This window comes from Trachypithecus francoisi, unplaced genomic scaffold (genome assembly GCF_009764315.1).
Source record: "Trachypithecus francoisi isolate TF-2019V2 unplaced genomic scaffold, Tfra_2.0 Lachesis_group0, whole genome shotgun sequence".
NCBI classification, from domain to species: Eukaryota; Metazoa; Chordata; class Mammalia; order Primates; family Cercopithecidae; genus Trachypithecus; species Trachypithecus francoisi.
Window position 1 is genome coordinate 63,635,183 of NW_022681453.1, and position 15,143 is coordinate 63,650,325.

The 15,143-nt window shown below is 35.1% G+C and overlaps 1 protein-coding gene across 8 annotated transcripts in view; it reads left to right on the plus strand.

The window, feature by feature from the left end:
- Positions 1–15,143, plus strand: part of ZNF148 (zinc finger protein 148) — a 141,644-nt gene that overhangs the window by 48,470 nt on the left and 78,031 nt on the right. For 6 of the 8 annotated variants that reach the window (XM_033210950.1, XM_033210952.1, XM_033210954.1 and 3 more), the window contains 2 exons: positions 3,887–4,022; positions 13,561–13,909. In XM_033210950.1, coding sequence (XP_033066841.1) covers positions 13,577–13,909 — 333 coding nt within the window. In that variant the 5' untranslated portion in view covers positions 3,887–4,022; positions 13,561–13,576. The remainder of the gene's footprint in view (positions 1–3,886; positions 4,023–13,560; positions 13,910–15,143) is intronic. The other 2 variants (XM_033210955.1, XM_033210956.1) reach the window with 1 other exon arrangement.

Below are 15,143 nucleotides of genomic sequence, written 5' to 3' on the forward strand. Positions count from 1 at the left end.
CGTTGCCTTTCCATTGGACTGTTTAGACCATTCATATTTAATTAGGGATATAGTTGGATTTACATTTGCCATTTTGGTATACCTGCTACACACACACACACACACACACACACACACACACAAATATATACATATTTATATACATATATAAAAAGATATCTATACATATATAAAGCAAGTATATATAGTGTCATTTCACTGTGGTTTATATATGATATGGTCCTTTATATATATATATCTACATAGATATAGATAGGTATCTCCTATGTTTTTGTTCCTTTGTTTCCTCTATTGCCTTTTGTGTTAAATACTTTTTAGTGTGCCATTTTAATTACTCCAGTGATTTTTTTTAACTATATTTTTAAAGATATTTTCTTTGTGGTTGCTGTCAGGATTATGCATTTTAACAGGCTGCTTATTATCAGTTAGATAAAGAAACTTTCCTCCAATGTAGGTCCATTTTCTCTTCTTTATTGTACCACTATTATAATATACTTCTATATATATTATAAGCCCAGTAGTACAGTCTTGTCATCATTGCTTTATACGTTCTTAGGTGTTTTAAAGGAAGGAAGAAATGGGAAAAATATGTTTGTAGAGTCTTTTTTGAATTAACCCACATATTTGCCATTTCTGGTGCTCTTCAATTCTTTCTGTGTATTTAAGTCTGATGTCTTTTCCTTTCAGCTTGATGGGCTTCCTTTGGTGTTTGTTAAGGCAGGTCTGCTAGCAAAAACAATTGTCTCAATTTTTGGTTATCTGGGAATATTTTTTCATTTTTGAAGGATAGTTTTGCTGCCTTCTTGGTTGACAGCTGTATCTTTCAGCTCTTTGAATATGTGATTTCACTGTCTTGTTGTCTCTATTGTTTTTGACTGGAAGTTAGCCACTAATCTCTGCATATGCTGAATCATTATTCTCTTCCTACTTTCAAGATTTTTCTCCTTGTGTTTGCTTTCAACAAGTTTGACTACGTTGTGTCCAGTTGTAGGTTGCTTTATATTTTCCTACTTGAAATTCATTGTGCTTCTTAGATCTGTAGATTTATTTTCCTTAGAAAAATTAAATTTGGTGGCTCATACCTATAATCCCAGCACAGGTGGGGATTTGAGAGGCCAAGGTGATCACATCACCTGAGGTCAGGAGTTCAAGACCAGCTCGGCCAACATGGTGAAACCCTGTCTCTACAAAAATACAAAAATTAGCCAGGCATGATGGCGGGTTCCTGTAATCCCAGCTACTTGGGAGGCTGAGGCAGGAGAATCACTTGAACCTGGGAGGCACAGGTTGCAGTGAGCCGAGATCACACTATTACACTCCAGACTGGGTGACTGAGCGAGACTCCATCTTAAAGAAAGTAAATTTGTCACGTTTTGGCCAATATTTTATTAATTTTTTTTTTCTGCCCTTCTTTCCTGGTACTCAAAATGTTGGTAAGCTGAATGTTGTTCCACATGTCTTTGAGGCTCTGTTCATTTTACTTCCATCTTTTTCCACTCTTGTTTTTCAGAGTAGATGGTTTCTATTGATGTATCTTAAAAGTCACTGATTTTCTTTTGCCATAAATCTGTTGAGCCCTTCTGATAAATTTTTTATTTCTGTTACTGTATTCTTAAACTTCAGGATTTCCATTTGGTTCTTTTACATAATTTCTGCATCTTTGTTGAGGATCTCTTATTTGTTGATTGTGGTTTTTCATAATTAAAAAACTTTAAAACATGAGTTCCTTTTAACATATTTAACATATCTATAGTAGATATTTTACATAATATATTGTAACAACTCTGGATTGTGAAGAGCCACTCCCCTTTTATTGTTATTGTTGTCATTTCACTATAGTTTATATATGATACAATCCTACTGAGAAAAAGAAATTTTATTTTGCACGAAAGTGTATCTGGAAAAAGAGATATGCGTGAATATCCAGGAAAATTCTGAAATGCAAAAGTACTGAGAGGTGAATAGCTCTATAAGAATTTGAACAGGCCAGGCGCGGTGGCTCAAGCCTGTAATCCCAGCACTTTGGGAGGCCGAGACGGGCGGATCACAAGGTCAGGAGTTCGAGACCATCCTGGCTAACATGGTGAAACCTCGTCTCTACTAAAAAATACAAAAAAAAAAAAAAACTAGCCGGGCGAGGTGGCAGGTGCCTGTAGTCCCAGCTACTCGGGAGGCTGAGGCAGGAGAATGGCGTAAACCCGGGAGGCGGAGCTTGCAGTGAGCTGAGATCCGGCCACTGCACTCCAGCCTGGGCGACAGAGTGAGACTCCGTCTCAAAAAAAAAAAAAAAGAAAGAATTTGAACTTTTAAAAAAATATGTAAACTGTTGAAATGTGTTTTTAAAAATGAATTAATATATTTTCTGAAGTTCAAAGAGGAAATCATTACTGATATGGATGTAGGTGGGAAAGACTATTCTTTTTGCCTTTGCACCATCATAAACTAATGTAAAATCATAGGATCTTTCGTGTATCATCTGGTCTCCACACTTCTTGTGAAGGAGTGTATGCAAACTATTCTTGATAGATAGGACTCTAATATTTTAAGAACCTCCAGGGTAGGAAATTCCATAAAATCTTTAGTCTGTTAACTATGCTCCGAATACTCACTGTCAGGAAGTTTTCTTCCTGTGTATAGCCTATACTCTGTTTTTGTTTTGAATGTGCTAAAAATTTTCCGTATATTTTTATCTATCTTTTTTGTCAGCTTTTTCCTGTCAGTGGTAATCTTGCTGATAATATTTAATCTGATTTTATAACCATAATTGTTTCTATTGTTTTTGGCCACTAGAATTTTATGTTGAATTTATATAATAGTTTCTTTTAAGTTTTGGCATGCCATTAGTTCTGTTTGTTTGTAAGGCCTGCCATTGTGTTTCTTTTCTCTTCACTTCATAGACTTTAACAAAGCAGATATGATTAGTGTTTTTTTTTTTTTTGTTGAGACGGAGTCTTGCTCTGTCGCCCGGGCTGAAGTGCAGTGGCCGGATCTCAGCTCACTGCAAGCTCCGCCTCCTGGGTTCACGCCATTCTCCTGCCTCAGCCTCCGGAGTAGCTGGGACTACAGGTATCCGCCACCTCGCCCGGCTAGTTTTTTGTATTTTTAGTAGAGACGGGGTTTCACCGTGTTAGCCAGGATGGTCTCGATCTCCTGACCTCGTGATCCGCCCGTCTCGGCCTCCCAAAGTGCTGGGATTACAGGCTTGAGCCACCGCGCCCGGCTATGATTAGTGTTTGTAAGTAGTTTCTTAAGTTTTGTTTTTTCTAACCTTTTAGGTCTGTAATTCTCTGAATTTCCTTGAATATCCTGTATCTTTGAGGCTGTAGATTCCACATCTAGGCAATTGTTTTTTTTTTTTTTTTTTTTTTTTTTGAGACAGAGTCTCGCTTTGTTGCCCAGGCTGGAGTGCAGTGGCGCATTCTTGGCGCACTGCAAGCTCCGCCCCCCGGATTCATGCCATTCTCCTGCCTCAGCCTCCCGAGTAGCTGAGACTATACACGCCCGCCACCATGCCTGGCTAATTTTTGGTATTTTTAGTAGAGATGGGGTTTCATCGTGTTAGCCAGGATGGTCTCGATCTCCTGACCTTGTGATCTGCCTGCCTTGGCCTCCCAAAGTGCTGGGATTACAGGCATGAGCCACCGTGACCGGCTGGCAGTTGTTCTTTATAAGACCAAGTTTATTTCTCATTTACCGTCTACTTACTACTATTGCATTTTCCCAATTTCAAACATAAAAACAAGTCAGTACATTGATCATTGAGTCATAACTTATTATATTTAGAAAGAATTTTCACTTCAGTATTCATACCAATTTGCACATATTATATTTGTATAGTATTTTTTCCTACCGTTAATAATGTTTGTTGTGTGTGTGTTTATTGTAGGAATTGGATGGCATAAGTGATTAAGGTGGTATTGAGGATTTCTGAAGCCTATGAAAGGTAGAAACTCAACCATGATTTCTTTTTCAACTCTACAGCATTCCCTTCCTTGAAGTCTTCATTTTTACCTTAGTCTCAGGTAATTTTAATACTTATATTTCATAATCTTGAATAAATAAGTTTTTTCAAAATGAAGTCATTGTGTTTAGCTGCTAGAATTTTATACTGAATTTATATAATAGTTTCTTAAAGTTTTGGTATTTATATTTGGAAGAAACTAGTTTTTTTCTTGAGGGAACACATTTAAGAGATGAATAATGATGTCATTTTAGACTCTAACTCACACAAAAATGTGTAATCTTAAGTGAAATTGAATTGAGAGTTATTTTCTTGGTTTAACACTTTTTCTCAACAGGGTATAGCATTTTTTACCCCCTATCCTGAACACATATACACTCATATTAAATTTCCCAGAATTTTCAAAGAAACTGTTTTCACACTGAGGAAAGTTAGGCATGTTAGTCAAGTTTAATGGTGTTTGCTATATAATTTTTAAAATGTGGAAAAACCATATCAGTTTCTATACATCTGTACATGTGTGTATGCCTGCACTAATATAAGGAAGCAGTCTTATAGATAATTCAGTAATCACTTAAGTATATAGGCTTGGCTACTGTGACTGAGGCTTATAAAGGTAGAAATATATTTGAATTTACTTGAAAAGTCTGTGTAAACTATCTTGAGAGTATATGGAGGCTGCAGAATCACTATATCCCAGGGCTCCTTTGTCTTGCTCCGCTCTTCTTATGTGCAGTTTCTATATTGTGGGCGAGAATGGTTACCACTGTGTCTGCTGATAAGAAGAAAAAGAGAAGGGCATTCTGTTTACCTTTAAGAGGAGTTTGTGTATATCACTTTCACTCAGATCCCTTTGGTTTTAACTTTGTCACATGTCACAACCAGCTGCAAAGGAGGCTGGGAAGTAAGTGACTCTGATCTAGGCAGCCATATGTTACACTTAATTTTTATTACTGGATAAGAAGGAGAGAACAGATTCTGGGGAGATAGCCAGGTATCTGTCACATTAAGGTTTGAGTCAGATATATTTTCCATTAAAAAGAAGTGCTGTTGATTTAAACAGTTAACTTTGTTGTTGTTGTTCTAGAATGAGTCTTGGTTACTGTATAGTATGTATTAAAAATAACCATTAGCAATCTAGGCATAGTGGTATGCGCCCAGTCCCGTCTCATTTAATTAAAAAAAAAAATAGGTGTTTAACATTTGTTCATAGTATACAGGGACATTTTGTTTTAAGAAGTTTTTAAAAATATTTTTAAAATATTTCTTTTGATCATATAAGAATACAGAAACTTTATAGTTTGAATATTAATGTTTGAAATTGTTGATATTGGCATAAAATGTGATGGATGCAATAACTAGATCCAACAGAATGTAGGATTCTGCTTTATGGGAACTTTTTTTTTTTTAACCTTTTCCCTCGCCCTCTCCTTGTTAAGATAAATTATAGCTGTTTCTTAAACTGTTTGAATTTCTGTAAATTTGATATTTTAGTATTTCTAAATACACTATCTTCTTGTTACATTGTTTTACAGAACAGATAATAAATATTTGGAATGCAGAATATGCCTAGATTCTGTTTCATTTGAGAGGGGCTTCAGTGTGGTATAGAAATGCCTGTTAACTTTGGCTTATTCAAATATTTATAAATTATTTTTCTGTGCTGAAAAAATAGTTTTTTAAAAAAACTTTTTAGATTTTTGAAGTCGTATTATATAAAATGATTATTGTTAGTGTGTAAGTTTTCTGATTAATAGTTGTTTTAGCAGCTATTGAAATAGGTATTTATTTAAACATCCTTTATTGTTGTTAGCACTGATCAGAGATGCCATTGTGTCCCATTGTATAAATGATGTTCCTGTTAGGATATTTTGAAATAGTAGTACTTTAAAAATTAACATAGTTTACAAGGTATGTTTTATAGATACAAAATGGTAGTTATACAGAGATATATCTGAAGAGGTCTTTGAATGTACTTAGACAAGAAATAGATTTTGTTTTTTTAATAAGAGATGAAGTGGTTTCTGCTTAGATCAAAACTGTACTTTTCAAGGATGAAAGCAAATGCAAAACTTCTTCAGAATAACAAATAGCAAATTTGTTAAAGGTTCTGGTATTAATCATGGGTTTCATCTCACCAATGATTTGGAGGCTCATTGATACTTATATTTCTAATGCTGATTTTTTAAGGTCTAATTTCTCACAGTTAGAAACATAGGTTAGAAATGTTAATATCCAAGTGAATGTAACTGGCATCCTGCAAATAACAAAGTGCTTTGGATCAGAAGTAATTTGTGAAATCTAGCTTTTTTTCTTTTACCTGTTTTCAGAACAGGTTCCTTTGGGTGCCTCTCTTTTGGCTTGCAAGTGAAGTTTCATTTTAAAATGAATGGGTTCTGTTACAAAGTCGGGGGAAGAGGTGTTACTGAATTTGTGAGAATATTTTAAGTTGAAAATTACTCTTTTTATACAAAAGACGATGATTAGGTTCCGAAGCTTGCCTATTATAACCTGCTTTGACTCATAGGTGAAGTTCCATATTATTCAAAAAAGTTTATGGAAAATAATATTACTACCAAACTCAATACATAGAAATGGAGGATCTCTAAGTGGGAAATATTTATTTCTTTCATGCTCAAATGCAGATTAATTAAAGGTAATAAGTGGCACATGGAAGCTCATACACATTCTGAAAGGGAACTTGGTGCTTTAAAAAATTTTAGAGCATATAGCACAAGCCTTCAAATCTGTTTTCATTTTAAATTGTACAGCCCTCTTTTTTTGATACAGGTGTATCATTAGCACTGACTGGTTTTACATTTATTAGCCATATTTAGGATTATTTTTAAATTTCCAATTGGATATGGGAAGGTAGAGAGATTTTCCTGGTAAGGCTTTGAGAAAACAGAGGAAGGAAGGTAGCTTAAGAAGATATATTTAAAACCATGAAAAAGAAAGAATGGCTGAGGAGAAATTCACTGAGATATGAGTAACAGATAGAAATTGGAAAACAGAAAATGTGGAAAGTGTCGAGTCCTCCCACAGAAGAAAAGGGGATTCTGTGTCAGAACATTCTCCCATGGTAGCCATGAGATGGAGTAGTCAGCTAAGGACAGTTTGATTGCTTTGCCAAGCCAAGCAATGATGATAGAGAGGCCTTAAGAGCAGGTGGTGAGAGGGCAATGAGAATTCAACTACTTCTTAATGTGTCCAGGGGCTTTTAAAGTCAGGAAATAGTGTGATAAGGTAAAAAGTGCATTGAGTCAGGTAAGTCTGGTTTGAAATCTCAGTTTACTTCTTAGCTATGCATCCTTGGGTAAGCCCCAGTTTGTCTGTTAAATGGGGATATGCTGTTACTGTCTTGAGGGTTATTGTAAGTATTAAGTAAGGCAATATATTTAAAGGTGCCCAGCACAGTGTCTTACATTTCAGCACACATTAGTTGTCTTTCCTTTCCAGGTTTTCATAATTTCTGAATTTTAGAATACAGATGTAAACATACTAATTTGGAAAGACCCCATTAATTGTATAAAACTCCCATTAGGAAAACCTCAGCAAGCATTTTTTTCCCCCAATTTTTAATTGGCCCTTGTAGAACAAGGAAGCATTTTTAAGAGCCTTGTATATTTGATTAAAAATGAGTAATAGTACCCAACTTGTCCATTTGTAATGCTTCTGTTAACTTTGTCCTCTGAAGACAAGCCCAGACAGTTCCCCAAGTTTTGGAAATAATTGTCAAAAAACATTTGTGTTAAAAGCCTATGTATTTAATTCCTTATTAAAAGCCCCGACCCAAAACTGTTTGCTCTGTTTCAACTTAATATAAATCTGTAAAGCTTAGTTTTTAATTACTTACACATAATTGATTAGAAACATTAAATTCGAAGATGACCACAAGAAGAGTCAACTATTTCTTCTAGTAGACAGGAGAAAAGTAATGGCAGATAATTTACATTCTTTTTAAGTACCCCTCTGCCACTAGGCTTAAATGACTAGAGGGTTACCTAAGTCACTACAGTTAGACTTTTACACAGCTGAACTAAACGTGTCAATAGGAAGAATGTTAGGTATGTGTGGGGTTGGGAGTGGGAGCGGGGAGGGGAAATTCAATGGAACTGCAAGTTGTGTTGTGGCCCCCTAAATACCCCTGTAGCCGGTTTCTCTCGCAGAGGGATGGTGATGAGGGAAGAATAAATCATGGAAGTGGGGAAAGAATGCAGAATTCAAAGTAATCTGTGAAAGGGAGCTTTAGGAGAAATTGGCCTTAGTTGGTCTCCTTCCTTTCTCTTTCCTGCTCTGTTGTAGTTTTCACCATTCTCTGCTGTGGATAACTTGAAGTACAGAGGAAGGATTGCCTCTCATTCTTAGCTGAATTAGCCCAAGCCCGTCTTGGTTCTTAACAGGGCTGCCATTTTGTACTCTGTGGTATCAGCTGCCTAAGGTCTCTGCGAGATAAAGGGTCTTCACAGGGAGCTCAGCGTGGCTTATTACTCCACGTATTTTCTTTTCTCTCCAGTTGGACAGGGGTTCCTTGAAGCTGAAATTAATTGTTTAGTTTTTTTCCCCTTCCAAATCAGTCTTCCATGTGAGTAGTAAGATTTAAAGGAAGCATTATTTCTTTCCTCTTCTGTGTCGTATCCCTAACCCCTGACTTTCCATGAATTATACACACATTTGGATTAGAAAGCAGTTGGCTTTTTGAGGAGTTAACAGGAAGAGACAGTTAATTATCCACTTATTAGTGTGGCTTGACTACCTCAGTTTTCTTTCTTTACACTTAGCTGATCCTCCCTAAAAATAATGAAATTAGGAGAGGGATATGGCATGTGTTAGCTTTTGAGCTTGGAACCTTTTGTTGTATTTGGATTTTTGAATATGCAGTGAGGCACGTGAGAGCTTTGACTGAGACCACTGAAGAGTTTCCGTAGGAAAGGTTAAAACCATAATGGCAGAGAAGGGAGGTGCAAGGACAATACCAATGTGTTTTTTCTACTTTATCTTTTTAAATTAATAAATGTAGCTTTGTCCTGTTCCCTTTTTCCATGGACCTGGTAAAATTTCCTGGCCAGAGACAGGTTGAGGTATATGATAGAGGTATGACTCACTTTGTCTTTGAAACTTGTCTTAAAATAACACTAAGTCTTTGTTTTAAAATAAAGAAGAAAAACAAGACCTAGAGTCAATTTTGTTACTCATACCCTGTTAGCTTGCTGTAACCTTAAAGAAAGAAAAGATGTTGGTACATGAAAAAGGAATAATAAAAAGTCAAAATTAGTCTTCTTCATGAAGATCCTTTCTTATTTCATTTTCCAAATTCCAGTTAAGTTTCTTACCAGGAAAAAAAAAATATATGTGTGTGTGTGTGTGTGTGTGTGTATGTGTGTGTGTGTATTTCTCTCTATGAGTGTGTGTGTGTGTGTATATAGAAAGGATCTTACTATCTACATAGTTGTCCTTGATTTTTTTTTCACTTAATATATCTTGGAGAACCAGCACATAAAGCTAACCTTATTCCTTTTAATGGCTGCATGTGTTTCATTGTATGGTTGAGTCATAATTAATGTAACAAGTCCCCTGTCTATGGATGCTTAAATGTGTTTCCAGTCTTTTCCCATTGAAGGGTTGTAGCAAACACCCTTATACTTTCTTCTTTGATGAATGTCTGTAAATAAACCCATAAGGTTGGATACTATATATCCCTAGCAGTGAGATTGCTGAATCAAGAGTACATACAGTTTTCATTTTGATAGATATTTCCAAAGCTCAGTTTAAAGCTTTGTCTTATTTAAAACCTTGTATCCATTGATATTGGAGTTTGTTTTGATATCTTAGTACTTTCTGGTATTTTGGGGAAATTTCAGGGTATTTCAAAAAGTTTCCAGGCCAGACAGTTTAATTCCCAATATATGCCTTAATTTGGGGCCATAGGAATAAGGAACTTAATGTAAAAAGGAAGAGAGATTTATTTTTCTTTGCATGTGGTCGGTTTTCAGGAAGATTTTTGAAGAGGTCATTTGTTTTTCATTTGGAGTATTTCCACTTTGTCTTCAGTTTACTACTTCTGTATCAAGGTGTGCTCTCTTCCTGTTCCAAGCCTCTCACTCTAGCACTTTATGCCTTTTTTCCAAAATATTATCTGTCCCCAGAATACTAATACTTCCTCAATACTTATTGTTTTGACTTGATGCTAAGCATAGAATTAGGTAAAATAAATAAATAAATAAAAAATCACATCAAGCTAAAAATCTTCTACACAGGAAAGGATATAGTCAATAAAGTGAAGAGACAACCCACAGAATGGGGGAAAATATTTGCAAACTACCCTTCTGACAAGGGATTAATAACCAGAATATATAAGGAGCTCAAACAATTCTATAGGAAAAAAAATCTAATAATTCAATCAAAAAATGGACAAAAGATTTCAGTAGACGTTTCTCAAAAGACATGCAAATGGCAGACAGGCATGAGCATGAAAAGGTGCTCAACATCATTGATCATCAGAGAAATGGAGATCAAAACTACAATGAGATGTCATCTCCAGTTAAAATTGCTTATATCCAAAAGACAGGCAATTACCAGTGCTGGTGAGGATGTGGAGAAAAGGGAACCCTTCTACGCTGTTGGTGGGAATGTAAATTAGTACAGCCACTATGGAGAAAAGTTTGGTGGTTCCTCAAAAAACTAAAAATTGAGCTACCATACGATCTAGCAGTCCCACTGCTGGGCATATACCCCCCAAAAAGGAAATCAGTATATTAAGATATTTGCACTCCTGTGTTTGTTGCAGCACTGTTTACAATAGCTAAGAATTGGAAGCCACCTGAGTGTGTATGAACAGATGAGTGGATAAACAAAATGTACATGTACACAGTGGAGTAGTATTCAGCCATAAAAAAGAATGAGATCCAGTCATTTGCAACAACATAGGTGAAACTGGAGATCACTATGTTAAATGAAATAAGCCAGGCACAGAAAGACAAATGCATGTTCTCACTTATTTGTGGTACCTAAAAATCAAAACAATTGAACTCATGGGTATAGAGAGTTAAAGGATAGTTGCTAGAGGCTGAGAAGGGGAAGGTGGGGATGGTTAATGGGCAAAAAAAAAAAAATGAATAAGACCTACTATTTGATAGCACAGTAGAATGATTATAGTCAATAACAACTTGATTATACATTTAAAAATAAAGAATGTAATTGGGTTGTTTGTAACTCAAAGGGTAAATTCTTGAGAGGATGGATACCCCATTCTCCATGATTTGCTTATTTCACATTGCTTATATCAAAATACCTCATGAAACCCATAAACATATATACTTATGTATATATGCACTGCCCCCAACTTTTTTTTTTTTTTTTTTTTTTTTTTGAGATGGAGTCTTGCTCTCGCCAGGCTGGAGTGAAGTGGTTCGATCTCGGCTCACTGCAACCTTCACCTCCTGGGTTGAAATGATTCTTCTCCCTCAGCCTCCTGAGTAGCTGGGACTACAGGCACCCGCCACCATGCCTAGCTACATTTTTTGTATTTTTAGTGGAGACAGGGTTTTACCATGTTGGCCAGGATGGTCTTGATCTCCTGACCTCGTGATCTGCCCGCCTCGGCTTCCCAAAGTGTTGGGATTACAGGCATGAGCCACTGCGCCCGGCCAATGTTTTATATATTTAAAACATAAAAATATAGTTATTTTATATATTTAATGATTGTTTCTAAGTTTTCTTTAGTGATTGGTCTGGTAGTGTTCCTGTCAGTTTATTCTTTATTGAATTCATCTCTTCTTATTTTTAAGGTATTTTAGTATATTAAGGATATGGAATTTTTGACTGATGTTACAAATACTTTTCACCAATTAATTTTTAAGGATTTCCAAATAAATGGTCAGAATAATCAAATTTTAGCCTTAAGACAGTGTTTCATTTAGTTTTAGTTTATTTTCTAAGAAATGTGATAAATGAAATTTTTGAAGAGAGCAGATATTTGGTGATGTATGTAACATCTTTGACGTTTATTTTTATTTATTTATTTTTGAGACAGGGTCTTGTCCTGTCACCCAGGCAGAGTGCAGTAGTACAATCACAGCTCACTGCAGCCCCAACCTCCTGGGCTCAAGCCATCCTCCTTCCTCGGTCTCCCAAGTAGCTGGGACCACAGGTGCGTGCCACCATGCCCAGCTAATTAATGTATTTTTATTTTGTAGAGATGGGGTTTTGCCTTGTTGCCCTGGCTGGTCTTACACTCCTGGGCTCATGTGATACGCCTACCTCGGCCTCCTAGATTGTTAGAATTACAGGCATGAGCTACCATACCCGGCAATCTTTGACCTTTAGATTTTAACTTTGCTACCTTAAAGATTTTGAAAAGTGAAGTAAGGTGTTTTGTACAGATATACTGTATATATTCTAGGCTGATAATACCTGGTACCAGGGAAGAAAGATTAGCAAGTTTTGAATTATACATTTGTATATTTTGCTGTTCATAAGGTTGTTTTAAGCTGTTCATTTCAGTAAAGGTTTCTCCGTTAACGATAACCTTAGTAAAGGAAAGAGTATTTTGATTTCAGTAGTGTGTTGGAATATAACTTTGGTGTTTGACTGCTGAAAACTATGATCAAAGTTGGTCATTACTTATGTGATTAATTTGGGAAAGAAGTGACTAAACTGAAATATACTTAACATTTTCATTATGGTAATGACTGCTGTAGTGGTTTTCTGTGTATACCTTTGTTTACATTTTTTATTTCATCAAGATAAATTCCAAAATGTAGAATTCCTTGTTCAAAGAATATGTACATTTTTATAGCTTTTGATACATACTACCAAATGACTTTTGAAAGTAGTTGATATAATACATACTTTTATTATCAGTAGATGAGTGTCTTTTTTTTAATACTTCAATATTGGATGTATTTTTTAAGAGTCATTATCAGTTTGGTAGTTGAAATATGATAGTACTGTTTAATGGTAATTTCTTGGATTACTACTGAGACTCTTTTTTTGTGTTTAATGACTATTTCTAAATTTTTAAAAATGATTGCTTGATGATGTTCTCTGTCAGTTTATTCCTTATTGAATTCATCTATATTTTTATTTTATTTTATTTTATTTTTTTTTGTATTTTTTTTTTTTTTTAGTAGAGACGGGGTTTCACAGTGTTAGCCAGGATGGTCTCGATCTCCTGACCTCGTGATCCGCCCGTCTCGGCCTCCCAAAGTGCTGGGATTACAGGCTTGAGCCATCGCGCCCGGACTATATTTTTATTTTTAACACATTTCAATATATTATTAATATATTAAAGTGTATGGATCCCTTGACTGATGTTACAAATACTTTTCCCTAATTTGCTTTTATGTCAGGCTTATTTTTCAATAATTAAGTAGTTAGGATTTTATGCCTTTATATCAAAATGAAAATTTGTGTTTTATTTTACCAGCCTTTGGAAACCGATCTTGGTATTATAATTTTAAAATTGGAGGCAGTTCCAAAGTACATGAATAAAATCTTTGTATTTGAATATTCAAATTCTTAATTTGAAAATTTTAAAAAATGAAGTAGTCACATAAAACTAATTTACTATGTTTCGTTGCCAAACTTGGTCTTTCTAGGCAGTTATACTTAAGCATGAACATTGACGACAAACTGGAAGGATTGTTTCTTAAATGTGGCGGCATAGACGAAATGCAGTCTTCCAGGACAATGGTTGTAATGGGTGGAGTGTCTGGCCAGTCTACTGTGTCTGGAGAGCTACAGGATTCAGTACTTCAAGATCGAAGTATGCCTCACCAGGAGATCCTTGCTGCAGATGAAGTGTTACAAGAAAGTGAAATGAGACAACAGGATATGATATCACATGATGAACTCATGGTCCATGAGGAGACAGTGAAAAATGATGAAGAGCAGATGGAAACACATGAAAGACTTCCTCAAGGACTACAATATGCACTTAATGTTCCTGTAAGTAATTCCTTTATAGGATACTAAACTTAGAAACATAATTTCTTGTTAAGTAATACTGCAAGTCATCGAAGAAATTTCAGGAAATGTTTCAGGGCTAAATAGTGTTCTTGAATAGATATACTAAAATATTGACATAAATCATATTTGAAAGGCAAAATTAAGTTCTTGTATTATATTATTTTAGAAGCTTATTTCTTTCAGGATAACAATATTTCTATATCAGGATTACTTTGGTATTAAATTTTAAATGCTTAATTTTGAAAGATACTTTATTTAACTTCTAGGTTTCTCCTTAAAGAGTAAAACATTTGAATCTTCAACATAACTAGAAAAAGATCACACATTCAAGGGTTTTTCCTTCAAATTCTGTAATTCCTGCCTTCTTAAATTTTTCTAATATGCTCTTATTCTCTGTTCTCTTTGTATTCTCCACTTCCTTGATCTGTTTATCTTTTTAAAGTATATCAGCCCTTTACTTTTTCCTGTCTACCCCAGACATCATTTAAGATGTTTCATAAGAGCCCATATCTTTTTCCTTCTTCTACCTTTATTTTTACCCAGTAATCAGTGAAACCACAACCATCATGTAAATTCTTGTCTCTTCTTTCTATGATATCAAACCTGGGTTCCTTTCAGTTCATCTAACATGTACTTTTTCTTTTGATTTAAGACTTTAATATATCCTGTTTGAGATAATACCCTTAGTCATACATCATACCTGTTTTATAACCTGTAGATATAAGTTGACTTCTTCTTAACTCTAGGTTGAGTCCCTGTGACAGGGACTTGTGATTTACTTGTACGATGTTTCTCTGATAGATTGTAGACTGTAAGGACAGGAGTTTTGTCTTACTTTTCACTGTAGTCCAGGTGTTGGCACATGGTGTGAATGAATGGATAACTACTTGTAGTTGTGCTCTGATATATACGTTCACCAGCTTTACCTAGCCCATTGCAATAACTTTTTCCTCTTTAGCCTGTTGATGTGATGGATTACATTAATTGATTTTTTTATGTGGAAGCAACTTTCTTACCTGGAATAAATCCTGCTTGTTTGTGGTATATAGTTCTTTTTAAATGTGGTTGGATTTGATTTGATAATATTTTGAGGATTTTTACATTTGTGTTCTTGATAAATATTAGTCTATAGTTTTCCTGATGTCTTTGTCTGTTTTTGGTATTAGGGTAATACTGATCTCATAGAATAAATTAGCAAGTATTCCCTCTGCTT